At 38.0% G+C, this 22,912-nt stretch overlaps 2 protein-coding genes across 3 annotated transcripts in view; both read left to right on the plus strand.

Annotated features, from left to right (window-relative positions):
• The first annotated feature begins 1,673 nt into the window (after nucleotides 1-1,673).
• akap1a (A kinase (PRKA) anchor protein 1a) lies at nucleotides 1,674-7,350 on the plus strand. 2 transcript variants are annotated; one of them, XM_052567591.1, is made up of 13 exons: nucleotides 1,674-1,730; nucleotides 2,678-2,881; nucleotides 3,011-3,040; nucleotides 3,128-3,885; nucleotides 4,034-4,134; nucleotides 4,373-4,499; nucleotides 4,583-4,689; nucleotides 4,963-5,140; nucleotides 5,727-5,877; nucleotides 5,966-6,033; nucleotides 6,213-6,286; nucleotides 6,612-6,671; nucleotides 6,751-7,350. In XM_052567591.1, exons 2-13 carry the CDS (start codon nucleotides 2,697-2,699, stop codon nucleotides 6,811-6,813), a joined length of 1,902 nt encoding a protein of 633 aa, XP_052423551.1. In that variant the 5' UTR covers nucleotides 1,674-1,730; nucleotides 2,678-2,696; the 3' UTR covers nucleotides 6,814-7,350. The 2 variants fall into 2 exon arrangements, with proteins under 2 accessions (XP_052423551.1, XP_052423552.1); XM_052567592.1 differs by lacking the exon at nucleotides 3,011-3,040.
• Nucleotides 7,351-9,652: 2,302 nt separating this feature from the next.
• Nucleotides 9,653-22,912, plus strand: part of msi2a (musashi RNA-binding protein 2a) — a 164,978-nt gene continuing 151,718 nt past the window's right edge. The window contains exons 1-5 of the mRNA XM_052567594.1: nucleotides 9,653-9,840; nucleotides 10,078-10,118; nucleotides 10,417-10,498; nucleotides 11,768-11,852; nucleotides 15,146-15,187. Of these exons, the coding sequence (XP_052423554.1) occupies nucleotides 9,779-9,840; nucleotides 10,078-10,118; nucleotides 10,417-10,498; nucleotides 11,768-11,852; nucleotides 15,146-15,187 (312 nt within the window). The 5' untranslated portion in view covers nucleotides 9,653-9,778. The remainder of the gene's footprint in view (nucleotides 9,841-10,077; nucleotides 10,119-10,416; nucleotides 10,499-11,767; nucleotides 11,853-15,145; nucleotides 15,188-22,912) is intronic.

The following is a 22,912-nucleotide window of genomic DNA, read 5'->3' on the forward strand; positions in this document are numbered from 1 at the left end:
GTAGTATTGAGCAATATAACCAATCACAGACACAGCTGTTGATTTTTTGAACACCTTTGATTAGCCTTTGCATTCAAGAGCTCGACAAACATGTGATTAGCTACATTTCTTGCTGCTGTAAAACAGCTGTAAACATTTCAAATTCCCCAGAGCTCAAACTAAAATTGCAATGGAGCATTTGCTATCTGCTTTGCTAGTAATATTATACAGTATCAACTGAGGGTCTCAACTCTTGCTATTTTTAAAATTTACTTTTTGATGTTTTATACCATGTTTAAATTTTTTTACAAAAAATTATTTGTGATCAAACATTAATTGGCGGACCCCCTTTGTAACTAAGTAAGTCAGTCACCTTTATTTACATAGTGCTTTTAACAATATAGATTGTAACAAAGCAACTGCACAGCATTAAATAGGAAAACAATGTGTCAATAAAGCAAAAAGGCAGTTCATCATTGAATTTAATTATGTCATCATCCAGCTCAGTTCAGTTTAAATAGTCTCTGTGCAATCAAGTCAATGAAAATTCTGGTAATTAAGTGTCCCCAACTAAGCAAGCCAGAGGTGACAGCGGCAAGGTACCGAAACTCCATCGGCGACAGAATGGAGAAAAAACCTTGGGAAAAACCAGGCTCAGTCGGAGGCCAATTTTGCTCTGACCAGGTGAAACCAGCAATTCAATTCCAGGCAGCAGTAAAGTCAGACTGTGATTTCCTGTGGTCTTGTCCCAGTGGTTGTCTAGGAGACAAGGTCTTGACTGTGGATCTGTCTCTGGGACTCAGTTGTCCTGGTCTCCGCTGTCTTTCAGGGCTGTAGAGGTCCTTTCTGGGTGCTGATCCACCACCTGGGCTGGATACGTACTGGATCCGGGTGACTGCAGTGACCATCTGATCTGGATACAGACTGGTTTTGGTGGCAACTGTGACCTCTGAATAAGAGCGAAACAGACTAATATTAGCGTAGATGCCATTCTTCTAACGATGTAGCAAGTACATCGGGTGTTATGGGAAGTGTTCCGGGTTCCGGATTTTCCTAATCAATGCAGCCTAAACAAATCCTAGAATATTAGAAATGTGTAATTGTCGGAAAGCCAGGTTAAAGAGGTGGGTCTTCAATCTAGATTTAAATTGACAGAGTGTGTCTGCCTCCCAGACAATGTTAGGTAGGTTATTCCAGAGTTTGGGAGGTATATAGCAAAATGATCTGCCACCTGCAGTTGATTTTGATATTCTAGGTATTATCAAATTGAGTTTTGAGAACGCAGCGGACATGGAGGACTATAGTGCAATAATAGCTTTTTTAAAAACTGAAACCATTCAGAGCTTTATAAGTAATAAACCTGAACACCTACAATGTTTGGCTAATATGGTCATACTTCCTGGTTCTAGTAAGGACTCTAGCTGCTGCATTTTGAACTAGCTGGAGTTTGTTTATTAAGCGTGAAGAACAACCACCCAATAAATCATTACAATAATCTAACCTTGAGGTCATGAACGCATGAATTAACGTTTCTTCATTTGACATTGTGAGCATACTGTATAGATAAGTATGTACCAAATCTTGTATAGAATATATTTTTCATTTGCATCGAAATAATATAATCAAAAATACGTTGTAATAAAGATTTTAATTTAGTAAAATTTTACATAATTAGATCACCTGATCTATGCGATCATGAACACACGTGCACTCCCGTGACGTCACGCACACACCAGCACTGCTGAACCTTGGTGAGCAGAAAGTTTATCAAACAGAAGCTTGTGTTATAATACGTAAAATGCAGATATTTTTCTGATTTGTTTGTTCGGTGGCGCATGTGATGATTAGTTAAATGCATCATTTGGCTTTCAGCGTGTTTTTACGCTAAACCAAAATTGATTTAAACCTCATTTTGACCACATAAAAGTAAACTCGTTATTTAAATCGGACCATAGTGTACTTAAGCAGCATTTGTCATATTATTAAAATTACAGAATGACTGAGACTCTGTAACTTGTTTTACTTAGTTTTAAAACTATTTTCTTAATTCATATTTCCTCTGAATTTGATGGCTGCATGTTTTCATTCCAACTCATCTAACTGCAATTTAATAAAAATGCAGTTGATTAGCCAACGAACTAACTTTAGAAAAGTCAGTTTGATAGTGGGATTCATCTGTATCCCTACATATACAAAATAAATAATTGACACATTTAGCAAAAGCAGCTGCTCTTGGTTATTGAGAGTAAAAAGGTTTGTTTGGGGATCAGAAGGATGCAGGTTTATTCTGAATATTGTTTTTAATGTACTTTATTGGGGCACAACACTTATTGCTATAATGAAATTCTCATAGCTTATTAATTTAAGCTTGACATCGTCTCATTGAATTGAACTGTTAACACTGTAAACAAAAAAAATATTGATACTGATACTCATGAGCAGTCTGAAATCAAGATGTGTGGTGAATGTCATGGTGACAGCTGTGTTTAACAGCGCTCCGTGTGTCGATTATGTGTTGCTGGGATATTTGAGCTGCTAATGAGATTGCTCTGGTTCAGTCTTCTATTGCAGAAGTGTTGGTGTCAAGACTCAATACCCCTCGAGCTCCTTTGTCTCCTCTTACAGTCTAGTGCCACTCAATACTAGGGATGGTCTTATTAGATGTAGCTGACCTCCGCGATCTCTCTGTCTCTCTCAGTGGGATCAGAGGAAAGAGGATGGTGCTGTCGTTTAGGCCGCTGATCTCCGTCTCTGTGCTGACTCTGTTGGGCTGGTGCTGGTACAGCTTTAGGAGGAGGAGGCCAACGACATATCCTCTCTGTAGTAAAGAGACCGTGTGTTGTTCGGACAGAAGCAGCCCTGTTCACTCCTCCTCTGCTGACTCCAGTATTTTGGGGGAAAGGTCAGTAATGTTAAACGTACATGAGTTGCGTCTACGTCTGTTAAAGAATGCATACTTGGTTTTATACTTTTTTTTAATTACAGTTTATTAGAAGCTTGTAAAAATACTAAAAGCTTTGTTTATGTCCAGTTACCCTGAAACTTACCATGACCAATCCAAGTAAGACACATTGAAATAACAGGCAGATTTGCATTCCAAAAGAGTGAAGACAGACACTGTACTCTTTCTGTTTTTCTTCTCTTACAGTGATCTGAACATGCACCACAGCAACTCAGGATCCTCTGAGATCAAAAACCTTACCAGCACCTCTTCCAAAACAGGCCTCACCAAGGGAGTTCGACCCGAGCCAGAAGGAGAAGTATCTGTTCGCTTCCCTGAGACTCTCCAAACTGAGCAAGAAAAGGACGATGTTGCTGGTGAAAGTCATCCAGACTGGGGAGAAGTTAGTGAAGACGACTCTAGGCTTGAGTCTGATCTGGTTTGTCTCTCTTCAGATCACCTTGCCACGGACTCTCACACATTAACAGAGCAGCAGTCAGGTCCTGTCCGCTTGGACAGTCATAATGGCAGCAACCTGACCCCTGATGGAGGCCTGAACCAGGAGAACCTGGAGAAGATCAGTTCTGTTCAGGTCCAACAGGTCATAGACCCAGCAGCAGAGAACTGGAAAAACCAGGAACCCTGTGATCCACGTGAGCTTGGATTTCAGTTTCCTGCACAAGAATCATTCAGCTGTGATGACAACAGAAGAGGATGCCTTCAGGATGCCAGCTCTTTCAGGGGAAAACTACTCAGCCATTTAGGATCTTCTGGTGGAGATGATTCTGGATGTGGATCCTGCTTCTCAGAGGATGCATTCGGTGCAGAGGGACTGACCAGAGAGTTGTCTGAGGAAGGTCAAGGGTTTGTGATGACCCCCACAGAAGCTAACGCAGTCAGCATTGAGAGCAAAATGACTCCTTGTATGCTCGAGGGGACAGAAGAAGAGGAGGAGGCCTTGAGAGGTGCATGAAACATTTACTCTCTGGCTTTTGACTTTTTTTTTTATTCCTATGCATAGTTTATGTATTTTATTATTATTTTTTTTTAAGTCAGACTTGATATACTTCAATAACAAAGCAGTATAAATGTCCACATGGATCTCGTCTCCAGGTTCAGATGTTAACAGCTGCATTAGTGCTGACACTCAGCTGAGCAGCTTGGCTCCTCCTCCAACCCCACATATCATTTTCTGGGACATAGAGGTGCCAGCGGTGAGCTCCGCCCACAGACACACCCACATACTGATATAGTTTGAATATTACCTTATTAAAAGACTTGTGTATGAATGTGTTCAGGTATGCACCACAACAGAAAATATACATGATCTTTAAGTATTAGAAGAGCTCATGTTACAGGGAATATAGAGGCCTATATACATTGTGTGTGTGCTGATATAAGATGAGTGACATGACTTCCATAAGAGACAGAAAGACTTGTTGTCCTTTGCAGCATCTGGTTGGCCGATTGATCGGGAAACAGGGGAAGTTCATGAACTTCCTGAAGCAGAGCTCTGGAGCAAAGATCTATGTATCCACCCTGCCTTTCACTCAGGAGATTCAAATCTGCCACATCCAGGGTACGTTTTCCATTGATGATGATGGATACCTCACTCCATGCAGATGCCCGGTGCTTAATACACATCTGTGTTTTTTCATCCAGGCTCACAGCAGCAGGTGGATGATGCTCTCTCACTCATCAGGAAGAAGTTTAAAGATCTGGATCTGACTAATTGTGTTCCTCTGCCCTGCCTGCCAATCACATCCTGGGTGAGGACTCTTAAATTCATGTTAACTCAATTCCAATGACTTGGAACACAGAAACATCATGAAAGTATTGACAAGTTTTCTCAAATTGTGCAATAGCTTTGTGTGAGGGACTAACTGAAATTTAAGTGGGAAGTCGGTGCTTTAAGGCACATCATGCTAACTTTGACACCAGTGGCGTTAAATATCCTGACTTTATGTCTTCAGGTGCCAGTTTAGTGTTTAGTAAACCTGAATGTGAGAGTAGCCGTGTGCAGTGTTCTGTTGTTCCCATAGCTGCTGCTGCCTCAGGATGTGTTTCTGGAGGTGATCGTTTCTCGGGTGGAGGCGGGTCATCATCTGTTCGTTCAGCAGCACAGACATCCATCTTATCAGGCCCTTCCCACCCTTATTCAGCACCTGCAGCTCTGCTACTCTCAGCCGGGATGTCCCAGCCTGCCCACCCCTGTCGAAGGTACTGTGTATAGACCCCTACTGAAACACACAGATCTCAAAGTGGAGAATGAATTATTTACATGTATTCATTTAGCAAATGCTTTCAATAGGAACAACACAACATCTGTCTCTACCATAGTGTGTTATGGTTTTGCATTTGTCCTCCATAAAATATGGAGAGATTTAGAATCAGCATAGCTTTATTGGCATGACATTTCTTTTAGTTTCTATATTATTACCATTCCCCTTATTTAAGAATACCAGTAAAGTTAAAACACTGTGAAAAGTATTTGAGTATGCAGCAACTAACTTCATAAGGTTCAGAAATCAATCTAATATGCTGATTTGGTTCTCAATAAATATTTCTTATTATTATCTGTGATGAAAATATTGAACATATGTACAGTATATACGCACACACACACAGATAGACATCATCTCTGATAGTATAAGTCCTAAATTTGATGAAATATTGCTCTAACTGTGGCAAGTCAAATTATAATTAGGTTCCATGGAGGCAATGTGGTCATCTCTCAAAATAATCTTGATATCTTGTTGTCATCTAGTTTGAGGAAGTCAGTCTATTTTCTGTCTGCCTCTGTCAGTGGGGGTGGTCTGTGCAGCTCCGGTGACAGGAAGTGGCTGGCAGAGAGCCCAGGTCATCCAGTATGACAGCGAGTTTGGCACAGCTCGCATCAGATATGTAGATCAAGGAGGTTATGACACCGTGAACAGCGCCACCCTCAGGCAGATCAGGTCAAGTGGCTTACGTTTGGTTTGAATATTTGTCTGTTATCGTTTTTGGAATGAGTTCAAGCTGATATTTTTAGGATTGTTTTCACAGGTCAGACTTTGTAACATTGCCATTCCAGGCAGCAGAGGTTCTGCTGGACAATATCACTCCTTTGCCAGGTAAAACATTGACCTGTTTATGATTTAAATGGTTTCTGAGATGTGCTGCTGCTTATGGATGTGTCCAAAAAATATAAAGTACAGTTATTTTGTACAAAAAAAAGAAAACAGACAAATAAATAAAATAATAAATACTTAAATATGCTAAAAAAAAAAAAGCCATTTGTTTGCTTTGATAGGAGAGAAGAAGTTTTCTCTGGAAGCCAAAACAGCGCTGGAGGAATTAACTGCAAATATGGCTTTAATCATCAAGGTTATTACAAGCAAACACATTTGTCTTTCAGTTTTCTCTTTTGTATTTATTGATTATTTCCATTTTGTTCAATGATTCCACTAGGCTGGAGATTTTCAAACTATTTTACCAGCACTTTCAACTAAAATTATTACTTGAAATGTTGTTTACCAGTACATTTGAATGTCCACAGTTGATTTATAGTCAAATGACGTACAGCTTAACCCTTTTTTTTTTTTATGTCATTTTAATTCATCAGCTCTGCACTTGGTGATCAAACACAGTTGAGGAACATTTTCATAAGTTCTAAAACAATTCAGACGTAACTTATGTTGTTTATGATCAGGTGACAGGCAGTCAAGACGGCCTTCCTCTGGTGCACATGTGGAAACAGGCAGGAGACGAGGTGTGTACATCTAATTTTTATTTACTAAATCTTTACATTTCAGGTATCACCGTTACTTTTGTGCTGTATATGTCTGCAGGTGGTTCTGGTGAACAGATTAATGGCTGATCAGGGGTTTTGCACCTGGTTCGAGATGCAGTGATGGCACAGCTTTTCTCTTATTTTCTCTTGAACACCCTTTTGCACAGTAAATTTGTTTGTTGTATGAAGATTTTGTTAGAGACCTCATTTTTGAAGAATTCTCTTTAAATTGTTAATATTATGCTATTTGATGTTATTTCAATGATGATTGAATTAAGTTATTGCTCCAGAATGCATTGCAGAGTAAACCAAAGCTGCTTATGTGAACAGGTGCTAATATTGTACTGTTCTCTAAGATTATCTCTTGAATGCTGATGGTTTGAAAGATTGTGTTGCACTCAGGTATTTTGATATTGAAGTATATATTAGATGTATTTGTTATTTTCTTCGTCTTTGCATTTTGTTTCTTTTCTGTATGATAAGGGTGGGGACAGTGTTGTGCTCTCTTACTGTAAAGCATGAAAGAACTCCAGCAGTGAAGAGCATTATGATCCTCTGCTCAAATGAACTTGTACGATCCAGTGCTCTGTATTCTCATGCTGATGCCGCCAAACATCTCACTACCGTAGAAGTAAAAGATCTGTGGATATCACGAAAATGCTGTGCTTTTTTTTTTTTTTGTCTCGTGCTTATAATGACTTTATACTTTCCCTGAAAAACCTGCATGGCAGATATTGAAGTATATTCAAGGAGAGAAAATCTCAGAGAAAGAGGATACAATCAATCTCTCCATATTTGTCTCAAAATCAACATTAAATGCATGGTTTATAGCCTATTTTAAAGAGTACCAGGCCCCATAGCAAATAATGTCCGTTTTTTTTAGCCCATGTCTAATTTATTTAGTATGTCACAATATCTTCTTCAGAGAAAAAAAGAAGAGTTTATAAAGTCCATAATTTCTGACAGATTTGAAAAAATAAAAATAAAAAAATTACATGCACCTGCTATTTCTGGCCAACAGATGGCACTCAGTGTAAAGCTTTGAATGGCTGGTTGCTAAGTGTTCAAAATAGTGTTTATTTTTAGAGGTGAGGTTATTAATATATACATGAACATTATATATTTTACTGATGGTGATTGCTCTAATATGGGCAATCGAAAAAATTAAATAAAAAGCAGAAACCTGCCCTGGAAAACCTGCCTTCTAGAGTTATTGGCAATCAACAGGGAAACACATCCAGTTGACTTACCCATGTGAAAGATTACACCGCAAGGCACTTTGTAGAGAAAAGGTGACTTCTATTGCAATGATTTGCTTGAAATATCATGGAAAAGTGTGCTGAAATGGGCTGAATATTTAAAGTGACTGCTGACATTCTTCAGTAAACATGCAGAAAGCTCCCTGCATTTGGCCTTGCTCTTGTATCTGCCTGCCGCAGGGGGTCTGATTGGTTTGCTCCGAGGAAGCTGAATGTCACGACTGATTCTGTTGTATGTGTACTCTCACATTCCCCAGTCCTAACTTTGAGATTCAAAGATTCTTCCCTAAGAAGAAAAGCCTCTCCGTTTCCAGAGTGGCCTGATGAATGTGTATCATCCTAAAGAGGCGCATTGATCTGTTAGGCAGCTAACAGATGCACAGCATTAAAAAATGAGACTTTCAGTAAGCAGACGATCCACTCATTAATCAAACACAGATGCCACTGTGACTGTGGGTCTCCCTCACAGATTGGGCTCATATAACATGGTGCAGCTTACTTTTCTTGATACGGGAAACACTCTTACTACTTCTAAAACTCTCCACGATGTACCCTTTACCAGCAGAAGTCATTTTAATATCAAATATCAGAGTCGGAATATCAATTTCAGACTGTGTTTCTGGACTGCTGTGGGTTTAAGAAAGTTTATTAGAACATTAGCAGCATGATCTATGTGTTTACTAGTGAGGAAAGATATTATTGGCTGGTTAAAGACTTCTCATTTGGCAGTGGGAAGCAGTGCTCTTGTTTTCTGGTTCAGTGAAACTAGAGCTGCAGTCATTTGATAAACTTCCTATTTGAGCATTTCCATATCAATGAAGTCAGCAGATGTCACACTAACACTGATCTATCCATTCTGCATGCTCACTCAGCAAAGGGAAGAAAGGCTCAGAAATACATTGCCTGCATGTGTGGGGGTGTCAAGTTTTTCAGCACCCTTCCAGAAAATTAACATACATATCAAAAGATGTCTTAAGTTTATGGATAAACAATATCAAGTATAAAAACAGTAGAAATAATTGGAAGATCCACACCATGTAAGAAAAACAAGCAAGTTTCAACAACTCCAGTGTTGTTTTACTATCATTGATATACTATAACATTTTATTCTGTTTTCATTTTAATATTAGTTGAGGTTTTAGCAATTTATATGTTTTTTTTATTAGCTTTTAGGGTTTAGTTAATTAAGTTTAAGTTATTTTGGTGCAGTTTTTGAGGTAACTAAATATTTTGAAGTTTATTTATTTTATTTCAAGTAATAAAAGTTTAAGTTTTAGGTGCCAAAAGAATGCAAGGACTTTCCACCTTTTAATACAAACCATTGAAATCTAAACAAATTTGATCATTTATAATATATCTCACTATTCTCTTATATCTTACATTCACTAATTTTATGACATTGCCACTAATAAGAAGTCAAACTACAATCATCCACATGACAGAATATGCTTGTGCCACAAAGAAAAACGGGATTTTATTCTAGTGTTTTGAAACATATATTTCTATTTTGAAATGCCTCTTGGTTGTATTTATAAATAAGATGGCGTAAATGTAAACTTTATTACTGAAGAACTGAATGTACTCTTGGTTTATATCAAACGCTGCTAACCAACAGAGGGCGTGGTTTCCTGTTATAGGTAGGCACAGATCCCTGCCGGATTGGTTGGCTGACGCTTTCAGACACGCCCCTCCCGAGAGGGGCGGGAGCCGCGCACAGATCCCACGTGTGACGCTAACGCTCCCGGTTCGGCAATATTCGTTGAGCTGGGGCTGCAGTGCCCGTGTGTGTGTGTATGCGTGTGTTTGGAGTTGGTTGGGCTTTGAGCTATGGAAGCAGACGCGAGTCAAGTCACCTCTGGAAGTTCGAATGATTCGCAACACGACCCGGGGTAAGAAGACAGGACGAGTCTGTGTATTGAGTTTGATTCTGTTTTCAGCGCGAGCGAACGAGCGCGTGTCCTTTCTCGCGCAGTTCTGCTAATGTTTTGATTGACAGGTCATGTCCAACGGCTCATTTCAGCCGGTTCACAGCTAAAGCTGTGCGTAGGTCGCTCTTTATGAGGTATTTACACGGAAATGGCCGTTTTGACATCTGGAGTCACTTATACCATGTTTTCTCCTTACAGTAAAATGTTTATCGGTGGCCTCAGCTGGCAAACCTCACCAGGTAAGGCGAATTTCTTCTGTTTTGGAGTTGTTTTGCTTTGCTGTATATTTATCCATGGCATGCTTCGAGAGCTGTGGTGTTTGTATGTGTGTCATTGCTCACAAGGTTATTGTGATTTTCAGTCATCTGACTCTAAGAGCGAGCGACGCGACAAAACTTGAACGCTCTCATTATAATCAACGAAGTGTGAAGCGCGCGACCTTCGTTGGTTATAACGGCAGCGTGCGGGCTTATGCGCGTCGCTCACTTGTACTGTAGACACGGCGTAACCCTCTTGTGTCCTTGTGTTTGTGTCCAGACAGCCTTAGAGACTATTTCAGTAAATTCGGGGAGATCAGAGAATGTATGGTGATGCGCGACCCCACAACTAAACGCTCCAGGTAAACACACGTGCTCTCTCAATGTTCTGTCTGTATTCTTCTGTATAACATTGCGTTAAGGGCAGATCAGGAGTAACACAATAGAAAGCTGATTCTATGACATTGAGTTAGGAGGACTGGACTGTACGGAAAGAGAGATTCCCTTTGAGTGATTTCTAAATTATATTACACACGCACACACACACAAACAATATCATAGATCGTTATCTCAGTCTTTTGTCTTTTTAAACGTAATTTAGAGTTACCTATATAAGGTGAACCTAATATCGCCACAAAACAGTAATAAGCCCATTTGTTATATTTTGTAATATGTAAAGTTATATATAAAAATGATATTTTGTGGTGAATGATAATTCCTTGAGTTATTTAGGATATGTTGTTATTATCTGTCACTGTAGAAGTCACGCACATCCTGATATTGCTGAGTTAGATGTGTTCCTAGTTCAACATATTTTGTTGACCCTGGAACAACATTTTACTCCAAAAATGTAGTCTTGACCATATCCCTACACCTAAACCTAACCTTAACCATGAGTGATCCTTAAAATCAGAGGAAATGATAGATGAATGACATTGATGTACAAGCACCTAACAGTGATGGTAAGTGTAAACTTCACAAAATCTCTAAACTTGTTCTTCAAATCTGATTGGTTAATCACAATGTTGTTCTAGGGTCAACAAAGATGTTGTCCCAGGAACATGTCTCACTAGGTAAAATCAGGTTCTGCAGAAGTGCACATATAAAAATAAAAACAGTGGGCACTGTTGATGAAAGAGTATTGAAAATAATTAGAAAATCTGAGATTAATAAATAAAATTATTGATTTGTATATTTATTCTTTTTTTTTTTTTTTTTAGCTATATTCTGTATTCGGAAGGATGGTGTATTTGTAGAACTGGAGTGGTGTTTCTAAGACTTGTAGAACAACACAAACAAATAAAAAGTGTTTGTAAATATATTAAATGTGTGTCTGGGGGGGGATCTCTTAGAGAAGTATCTTACGGTTCAGTGGTTGCTGAATTTTTTTTTTTTTTTTTTTTTACATAATTTGTTAGTTCATATATATACACTTTATTAAAGCATTGAGAAGTTGTGATTATCTCACAACAAGTGGAAATTTCTAGAAGTGTCATAATGATTGCAACAACCCTGCCTTCACTGAGTGTATCAGCAAATACAAGAGCACTTTGTATGCGGTCACAATTTTTCTGCCTCTTCTGTGGTGTTATCTCCTGACCTTGAGTGTGTCTTGTGTTTTTGTTCAACAGAGGGTTTGGCTTCATCACGTTTGCAGATGTTTCCAGTGTAGATAAAGTCTTAGCGCAACCACACCACGAATTAGACTCCAAGACGGTATGTATCACTTCATAATGTTCAGTTTCTGTAACCGTGAGAATAGAGTGTGTGTGTACTGAAACAGATGCCATTCAGATGAAGTTCTTTCCCACAGAGTTTTTCATTTCCTTTCTCATTTGTTTATTTCCTGCCTCATTATTAAAAAGTTTTTTTTGTTGAATTGAGTGGACAGAGTTTTACTTGCTTACATATCAGGCTTAAAAAATGGATGGCCTAGGGCCAGAGTGAAAGAAATCTGAACTGGCACTTGCAATCTAGGGCCAGAATTGAGTTGTAAATCTTATGATATGTTCATCTTGTACATGTCTTGGTTTTATGTGTCTTAAGTGTTGCGTAAACATGATAAAAAAAGTATATATTTATAAATATATAATATATATATATTTTTTTCTTAAAAATAATCACATCTGAACAACTGGCCTATCCTTATTGTTTAACAGAGAGCTGTGTGTTAAAATTAGTTCTGGCATCTGTTTAGATGGTGCTTAGACTGACATTCATTCAAGGACTCTGAGCTGAAATGTGTCCTTTCCTTGTTTATCTGGGAAATGACTCAGAGATTAATCATTATAAACTCCTGATATCATTGAACTGAAGGGACATCTCTGGATTTCCCCTTTCTTTCCTTTCACAGTCACCCGAGACTCATGGACTTCACATTTATATGGATTTGATATTTCCTTTTGCATGTCCTCATATAATAAACTTGCATTCCTTTATATTTTAAAATAAAAACTTCCTTTATTTTGTTCAGTACAAATTCCAAACCAAACTATGAAGATACTGTAAAATATGAATATGAGTGTTTAAAGTGTGAACATTTATAATAGAAATATGTAGTTACATCAGTCAGTGTGCTGGCATTCTGAAAATGACACACTGTGCGTTGATTTCTTTAGTGTGTTTAGTTTGTAGAAAAAAAACTCCCTTAAATGTCAGACAAACTACGCCGAACACCTGGAGCGACTACGCCACACGCTGCCTTCATTCTCCAAGTCTTCTGTGCTCCAAAAACACGCTTGTGTCTGACGCTGTCTGTAAATCTGACGGTAATGAATAATTACAGCTGGCAGTGTGGTTTCAGGGCTGTGCTGTGTATCGCTTGTATTCAGCTGAAATCAGATTTCTGTGAGCTTTTTATCGCAGTGGGGGGTTGTTATCTCGTCTCCTGCAATCAGTACTGAGTTTTGTACAGTGTACGAGAACAGTAAACACTTTGAGTGATGTCTTTTTGAAGAGAAACTTTTGGTGGAGGATGCATCTACCAGCCATAAAAAACAAAAACAAAAAAAAAACGGGCTGTTTTAAAACTTTAGTGAGCTGTCTACCTATATGGCATTTTGAAGAACTTTATTGGAGCACACACATCCATAGTGTTGTTCAGAATACAGTGATCAGTTTTGGAAGATTTTGGATGAAAGCTGCTTCAGGTTTTCTCTTACCTGGTATTAAGATCTGTCTCAGAGCACTATTTAAACATGGTATAAGAATATCTCACACTTGTGATCAGATTTTAAAGAATGAGTCCTACATAATGCAGAATGTCTACACACATTTTAATCGAACCATAAACTAATAGTTAAGCATCATGTGAACTGAAACCGTTTTTTCCATGTATATGTTTAGACTTTTCCAAATCTTCACGTTTGTATGGTTATTTTTAGCATGTAACCGGCTAAGAGTACTTTTCAAATGTAATGTGGTTTGTTTTACAAAAGGGGTTTGAGTAATACAGTTGCAAAATGTTTGAGCCTCTTTTCGTATTTAGTGCTGACCTCTTGCGATTGGATCAACCAAAAAAAAAAAAAAGAAAAGATTATTAATACATTCTAAACTAGGCCTCTATCTGAAAGCAATAAAAGGCCACTAACACATTAAATGGTTACTGCTGAGATGGGAGAAGCTCAGTAATTGCTTCATCTGGAAATACACAAGACTTTATTTACACATTGTGTGCTTGAGTCTAAATTACATATTGGCTTATAACTGCTGTCTGCTATTTGATTTAGATTATCGCTAGGTTTTAAGATTTTTTTTTTTGTTAGTCTGACTGAATGGCTGGGACTATTGTGGTTTTGCTTGCCTTTGGTAAGATTCCGGCAGTGGTAGCAAAAATATTTTGTAATAATAGGCCTAATTAGTGATGACCTTTTTAGGTCCTGACTCCATAGATGCAGCTTATTGATTTAATTGGGGATCTGATCAGTCAAGTGTTACTGGACCATTTGCAAATGCATAAACTCAAAAACCTACATCAGATTGATCTGGAACATTTATTTACAGACCCAGCATTTACACAAATGTTTTTCAATTTATCTGAACATTCATCAGAATGGGATGTTTGCTCTCAGGCTGTATGGAAAAAGTCCTAATTTCTACTGATTTGAAATTCAAAGCGTAATATTGTTTCTGCTCACACAGGCTTGTTTCTATGGAGTAATTGAGGTTGAATTGGTTAAGCCTTAGGCTAATTGCTAAAACGAATCGCTACATGAAATTCATCACAGAGAAGGTTTTCCATACAAAATCCATCTCTTTAATTGACCTGATTTGGGGAGATAACAATCACAGCTCAGTCAGTTATGGGAGTAAAAGGGTTTAGTTCATTGGACACCAGTGTGTCATTTCAGAGAATAATTACCCTGTGCACAGAGCTTTGAATTGACCTATTTTAAATGGCCAACATATAGATGACACAAACATATAGAGACGGCAAAAAATGACTCCTTGAATTCTGTCTGGAAAGAAACAGTCAGTAGGTGTGCGTTTTATTTAGAAAGGCAGTGTCTGTAATGATACACACTTATATGCTGCAGAGCCCTCAGGCAAACGTTCAAATCTACACTAGGAGTTTTGCTACAATCTAAAGCCTTTGCCTTGCTGAACATGGACAAGTAATTTCCTGCAAGAGTCCAATTTCGATCTGTTTATGTTTTTCCTCTTGACTACGTCTGCCTGTATGAGATTGTTTGAAACTCCTCTTTATAAGAATCTGTATTAAGGCTGAGGCAAGACAGTGTGACATTGGAGCATGAAATAGTTTCTCTGATAATTCCTTCTGTCTGCACACCTTCACTAGATGGAAGACCAACTGAAATTAAGATGACAAGCCAAAGAGTTAACGTCATCATTCCAGTATGACCCATCCATGCTCGTAATTTAGAAAGTTGATCACCGATGATTTCTTAAAGTATGAAAATGTGTTGTGATGAATTGGGCCTGGATAACTACATTCATATGTGCATTTTCCTCCTCATCATTCTCTCTCTTCTTTCTTTGTTTGTGCACAGATTGATCCTAAGGTCGCCTTTCCTCGACGTGCTCAACCCAAGGTCAGAATTTTCTAACTTTGACATTGTCTTTTTTGCTTAAGCATTCTCATATTTGTATTTTTCATGATGTTTTAGCCCTTGAGGTGCAGACCTGATCATCAAAGTGTGAGATACCAATGATATGGTCAGTCGGTGATGCGTGTGTCTATCTGAAGTGATTTGCAGGGATTTGTGGGTAGTGCTCTTGATTAGGTGTCAGTGTGTCAATCACTTTTGTGCTAATGTAGTTCTTCCTCTTTGCTCTTTAAATTGGTCCAAAGCTCATAGTGTCCGCCCAAGTGCCGTCCACTCTCGCAGGTTCTTTCTTTTTTTGTGTCCTACAAAAAACAAGATCAATAATGGATTTTTTTCTTGTTTTTGAATGCCTCACAGATGAGTTTTTTTTTTTCTTTGCTGAACGGCTCAGTTTTCAGACAGGAGGAGAGTGCTCAGATCCAGGGCATTTCTACAAAGTCTATTGGCATGTATTTCCAAAATTTCCAGACAGTACTTTCCCCTTCTTTATTTGCCAGTTTTGGTCTTTTAACCTTTTCTTTTGGAACATAAAGAACGGCTCAGACGGCCCTCGGGTCCCAGGATTCCTGTTGAAACAAAGAAAATAAATTTTGCTCCAAGGCAACACGTTTTTTTTCTTTTTTTGGACCCCCTAAACAATATGAACTCCCCTGCAGAGAGCAGGTTATGAGAACTGAATTGTCAATTTCTGGGAGACACGGGCCGGTTTCTCCGTCTTGTATCTTGGCATCATGTCTGCTGCATCTTTTTTCTTAAACCACAAAGATTGATAAACAATAATTCACTGCTGTTGTTTTTTTCATAACCAAACATGATGCTGAGTTCATGAGTACAGAAAGAAATGTATTTATTTTAGTGTGAATCAGAGAATGTGGATTTTAGGGCATCTTAAGGTAATAGGATTAAGGCAGATCTGTTGGCATTGCACTGGCTTTTTTTGTACATGTAAAATTGATTTTAGAAAGCAAGCAGCCAGTTAATCGTTCTTGTCACACATCTTGCCTGCACTCCGCCTGAACGGTAGTGCTTATGTTTATTTCTCAGTGTGAGGTCTGTGTCCGCTAGAGAGTGAGACTTTTTTTTATATGATTGCAGGTCTCCTGTTGTTTATGGACTCTTTATAGCTGTCCTGTGTTATTGCAGTTTTGAAGTTTGTGAGGTTTGTATTGAGGTGAAAGGAAATGTTATCATCTGCGCTGTGTTTGGAATGAGAGTGTGGATAGGTGTGGTGGCTTCAATGAGAACTTTAAGTAGTGAAATTCTGCTTTGGGGCTGTAATTCCCTTGTGATGTCGTTTACACTTGCAGGTGAGTTTTTCCCCGCTGTTTTGTCTGAGAATCCTCTCTTCTCCTGCAGATGTTAGAGTCTCAGACACAGGCTTGTCTTTGGTAGCCAAAGTGATCGTTTTCGTTGTCTCCCGAGACTTTTTCTAGCCAACATTTGTTGCTGCCGTTGTTACAATGTGATATCACAACAGATCATGGCATGTCCTGGACTTAATTTTAATTGCCATTGGGACTGTGGCCTCTTATGTTGTTAAAAGAGCTTTGAAAGCTTGTTATGAAATGGCAGCTAGTCAGGAGTGTCTTCAGAAGAGTTGACCAGCATGATTAACGGTTTCATGTCTGCCACATTAGCATGTGTTCACCGTGAAACACCACGCAGCTTTAAGTTGTCCTTGATTATTAGAACTCATGTGAGACACAAATGTATGTCTTTTATGGCTAAGTTGTTCCATTTCAGGGTAATTCCTGGCTTTATCAAGATCTAAGGTAGTCTAGAGAAGTCTAGTGTTGCAAACAAGATACTAAACCTTATTGTACAGGGCTCCAGACTCATTCTTCCCACTGGTCACTCTTTTGCAACTTTCTCTGTTGGTCGCATGAGCACATGATTTGGTCGCAAATTATTTATTTTTTTAGGATACAACATGTTGATGAACTTTTGCCATAGTTTATAGTTATTTGTAGTGTTGTCAAACTTACTTCGGTAACAAGTCGGTACAAAAAAAAATGGGTTTACCAGGTTTCTTTAAGTACCTGTGGTACCGAGTACCCGCTCAACCCTCTTCTTGACGCATACAGCGCTATGATTTCCGCGAAGCAGAACAGTCTCAAAATCCAGTCATGAAAATTAAACTTACATTTTAATATGGACAATCACGGAATTTGTCAAAGTTAGCATAAATTAATCAAATCAAATCTCCATATGGACCAGTATCTGTAAATGTTAAGCCGCAAAAGTTGGTTGAAAAGTTGGAGATGCTGCATGTTCTGCGCATCGCTGTGTGACTGGATGAATGGCAGAGACGTGCGGGTTTGTTTCTGTAACGCTGACGCTAATGAGCTTAAACCATAGACTGTAAAAAAATATGGACGTAGTGTCCGTGATGTCACCCATAGACTCCTCAATAGCGGTTTTGAAGTCTAAAGTGTGCAGAGCGGGCCGTCGCCATTTTGGCAGCGCATCACCGCGCGACTCTCCCGGATAATCAAAAATGGGCAAAAAGGCGGGAGCTGATTACTGAAGCCACGCCCACCTAGTGCGACGGCATTGTCAGCAGCGGCAATCCATCTGTCACTCAAGTGGCCACGCCCTTAATTATGCAGAACTTTAAGGTTTAATATAATTTAAACGGATCAGTTATAAAAAAATTCACCCCCCTCACAGTTGTCATGAAGGGCAAAATTAGCAATCTAGACCAAAATCATTTTTTGAACCAGGCTGTAAACATGTTTTTTTCTGCTGTAAAGTTGGGCATTTTAACATGGGGAGTCTATGGGACTGACTCTGTTCTGCAGCCAGCCTCAAGCGGCCAGTCGATGAATTGCAGTTTTAGTCACTTACTTATTGGCTTCACGAGAGAGAGCGCGAGGTTGCCGCTTGGCTTAAATGTATTTTTTGTACACAGTGCCGTGAACTGTCAATCACTCCTGTACGCATGCATCACTGTCCTCCTCGCAGCTGCAGCAACTTGCTCTCTCTTCATAAAGCTTTAAAACAAAAAGGGGACAAAAAGGTCTTATTGTCTTTGTGCATATAGATTAATTAGATAAATGAATATCTTAATTCGTGCCTAGCCGCCTATGGTATTTTTTTAGAACTTAGAAAAAAGATGCTGCAGCCGGTGGGGGCTGGTTGCAGGACGACTCAACCTCCGCAGACAGTTTTTAATGTTTATCAGACAATAACTACTCAAGATTTGTTTAAGTATAATTTTCGGGACAATTAGGGCCAGATTCGGGACAACAGTTTAGATTTCGGGACTGTCCCGAATTTTTCTGGACGTCTGGTCACCCTAACTAGAGCTCGTTGTCATAAGTGCAACACAATTTTTGCTTGTAAGGGTGGAAACACAAGCAATCTGTCAAAGCATCTTTCAAAAGAGCATTATGTGCAGACAGAGAAATGCTAAGTTTTCGACTGCCTAGCTAGCTCGTCTCTGGTTGTTGCCCCATCTACGTCAGGTAAGTATGCTAAAATCAATGTTGAATCAAAGTAGTTCATGTCATTTTAAAATAAATGTAAAATCTCCCTGGTTTGCTAACCTTACATAGAAATTGTTGATTTATTTTGGGAGAAATGAGAGAACGAAATCAATATATTTTCTACTTTAAAAAAAAAAAAATCCAAATAAAGAAAAATCAGTATGTATCTTTTTTCAAAAGAATGGCTAAAGAGTCCTTTTGCAGCCTACCTACATGCCCCACCCGCGTTGCTTTGTACCACTATATCTTCTTTAGCAGAAAAATATAGTTTATTTTATTTGTTTTACGTTCATTTGTTTTTTGTACAATAGCTATTTGTTCAAACATGACTGTTTCTTGCACTACAAATAATTGTTTTAATTAATTTTACATAAAAAATTAAGAAATGTTAATGCTGTTCTCAACTCGTTCTTAAAAAAAAAAAAAACACACACCCAACACAAAGTACTGATAAGAATACCGTTAAAGTACCGGACCATTAAGCAGTATCGGTAAGAGCAGTAATAACGTTAAAACCTTAACGAATCCCATCCCTACTAATTATAATAAGTTCTGTAGTATTTTGTTGTTCCGCGCCTCGCCACTCGCGTCCTATAGACAGGGTGTATTTAAACTTTCTTATTTAGGCTAATTTTATGTTTAACTGTTATTTATTTATTTATTTTTGTGTTTTGCAAGCTGCGTATTCGCTGACAGAAGTGCTAAATTAAACATGCACATTTTTAAATAGATGCAGCCTCCTTTATTTGTTTCAAAATTATATATATAGCCTATACATATATAATATTAATTATATAATTTATGTTTATCAACACCACGCTACTGGGGATAGTTGGTCCATGGTGGTAAATATCTGTGACGGTCACAGTCCTATTCACTCTCACACCAACCTGCTGCCATTCCTGAGCAAGCTTTGCACTGATGGTCACTCTGGGATGTCCTGTAGACTTCTTCACTGCAGTCGAACCTCTCTCCTTAAAGTTCTTGATGATCCGGTAAATGGTTCTTTCAGGTGCTGTATTCTTTGTAGCAATTTCCTTGCATGCGAGGCCATTTTGATGCAACGCAATGATGGCAGCACGTGCTTCTTTGAAGGTAACCATTGCGAACAAGAACACAATGATTAGAAACACTTCTTCCTTTCTTTTATAGCAATCAGTCTGCTCTTACAATCTAATTAGTATGGTAGTGATTTCACCTCACTAGTACTCCAGGGTTTCCCATACATTGATTTATTTGTGACGGGCCGCCACAATATCAAAACTGACCGCCACAAATAGATTTTCCAAAAGGCTTTGACTTTGTTGAATAAACATGAGCACTACAAGTTTCAAAATCAAAAACCGCGGTGGGTGTTTTTATATCACTGTGTTTAAGAAGGAAAACCGACTGTTTTCAGAAAATGTTCAATGTCATTTTTATTCCATCTTGCGAGTAATGCCTTATAAATCGCCGTTTGTGAGCTCAGCGCTGCTTTGTATACAGCCATTGCTGGAAAAACCTCTGTCTCTCCTTTTGATAGTGCCTCCTGCTGGCAGAATAATAATCTGCAAATTAGCTGGTCATTATGTGTCTGAATCAAAAAGCTGTGAAATGTGTTTTTGTGAAAAGTTAATTTTTTGCCCAATTAAGCTTTTAGCAATGAGTTAAAATGCATCTGATCACTCTACACAATAATCTAGAAACAATGTGAATGAACACCACATCTTAAGCAGCAAACTTTGCAAAATACAAAATGTATGTCTCTGCCAAAACATTTGGCGATGACTGTATAGACTTTTGTCCAATTTGCTGTAAAGAACTAACTCATTCATTTGCAAATTGTCTTTGTTTTAAAAGAATTGTGCTTGCATTTTTTAATTGAATGTGGTTGGAGGGTAAGTTTATACATTTCTGTCTTGATTTAAGTAGTGTGAATATACAACTGGGCTGACACTTTTTTTTAAAATTCTATTTGACATGCAGTACATTATAAAGAATGTGAAGCTACTTCATGCCACGTACTTCGGCTTGCAATGCTGTGTGATATTGTATTTCATGACAATTAAAATAAAAGTATCTGCTAGGGCTGGGCGATATGGAGCAAAAAATATATCTCGATATATTTTGCTATATCTCGATATACGATATATATCTTTACAGGAAAAATAACCCCCAAAAAACTACTGCAAAAACAAATATGGCAAATATTACATGTTAAGGGGCCTATGAAACATTTTATTTTTTTCTTCACCATATGTTTTATTGTTACCTAATTCTGTGTTTTAGCATGTGCAATTATTTAAATGCATAAAAACAACTTAATTAGTTAAAAACAATTCTTAAAATAGCCTTATGTGAAATGTTTTTTTCCCTTCAGAAATTCTGTGTATTTACATTTTTCTGATTATCAAATGAAGGCATAAAACATTCATTTAATTTACCTTTTAATTATTTAAAATTAAGCAAACTTTATTTTTTGGTAAACAAAGGGGATTTACTATTAAAAATAAAACATGGGAGAAATGTTGTGTGATTATTCCTTATAAAATTATGTTCGTTTCATTTTAATAGTAGTAGTAGTGGGCTATCTACATTCTGCTGTACAATAGTAATACATTTCTGTCAAATACTTTTATTTTGACTGGTTTACCTTTACAGTTCTGTGTATGTGATACCACAGTCTATGATGTGATATGAGCTAGTCTTACTCAAATCAAACGGTCAGATGCTCATGAAGTGACTCTCAGTGCAGTTCTGGAGATGTTCCTCATGTGTTCACGTCTTTATTTAGAGAGAGGAAAGACAATGAAATCAGCGCGAGCGTTATGCGAGCTTCCGTGTTTAAAGAATGAAGACGCGCTTCTGCTCCATTCGTTGACACAGACACGCAGAACATGCAGGATTCATATTTAAATAGACTTTTCCGGGTTAATATTTGCAGATATTAGTCCATTTCGCGATTTGATGTAAGTGCATGACCGACTTTTGATTAATTCATTTAAAATTTGACCAATTCCGTGACATTCCGCGTTAAACTGTAAATTCCATTTTTATGACTGGATTCCGTGATTCCGTCCGCGTTTCATTGGGCCCTATAGTAGACATCTGCCTGCCGTTCGCCCTACGCCTTAAAACTGAAGTATCTCCATATAATGGAGCCAGTTGTCTTTTTTTTTTTTTTTTTTTGACTAGTTCTCTACACGCGAGGTGAGAGGGGACAAAAGCAAGGAGGCGGGGGGCGAGTGAGCGGGGGCGAGCACAGCACAGGGAAGGCAAACAAGCAAAGTGGCGGAATCAGAATATAAACAATATATCGATATATACGATATGTCAAAATCCATATCGTGTTTAAAAAATATCTCGATATATTTTAAATATCGAGATATCGCCCACCCCTAGTATCTGCCCAGTTGTATTTCCATGCTACTGAAATTAGAGCCAGAAATGTATAAACTTAAATTTCAATTGCAACTTCCTTCCAATCAAAATTGACTGAGCAAAAAATTCAGCAAAATAGTTTTCAGCATTTATCATAATCAGAAATGTTTCATGTGTCAAATAAATTGTAATGATTTCTAAAAGATCATGTGACACTGAAAACAAAATTCTGCTTTGCGTCACAAGAATAACATTACATTTTATATTAACATAGAAAACTTTTTTTATTTATAATAATATTTCACAACATGGCTGTTTTATAGATTATAAACCAGGCTCTATACTTGAAGCAATGCGTAGCTCAAATGAGTAGCGCCATTTTGTTATACTTTCAGTTTCATTTGATGTTTCTCATATGCAACAATTATGATATTGCTGATGGGTTGAACAACGTGGTGGTCGTGACCGTGTGAAAGAATGCACGGTCGCAGTCTGGAGCCCTGAAATGTTTCTACTGTATCTCTGTCCAATCAATCTGATACTTAGTTAAAATTAGTGAATTGACTGAGTGCTGTCTGTCACTGTCATAAATCAGTTCTCTGAATGACTGTATGGTATGTCAGATGCACTGTAATATGTTTATATTAAATATTACATTTTTTAATTAAAATAGCAACATGTTCATTTTATAAAGTATGTGTTAAGGGCTAGATTTTCGCTGAAGGAAACAACAGTGGTGTGAAGAGTGGGGAACGCATCGAAAACCTAAGAGTAAGTTAGATGGGAAACCGTTTTCTTTCTCGTAAACTTTTGTAAACTGCGTTTATGACAAAGAACTGCACAGATACAGATATTATAACAA

Source organism: Carassius gibelio, chromosome B10 (genome assembly GCF_023724105.1).
Source record: "Carassius gibelio isolate Cgi1373 ecotype wild population from Czech Republic chromosome B10, carGib1.2-hapl.c, whole genome shotgun sequence".
NCBI classification, from domain to species: domain Eukaryota; kingdom Metazoa; phylum Chordata; class Actinopteri; order Cypriniformes; family Cyprinidae; genus Carassius; species Carassius gibelio.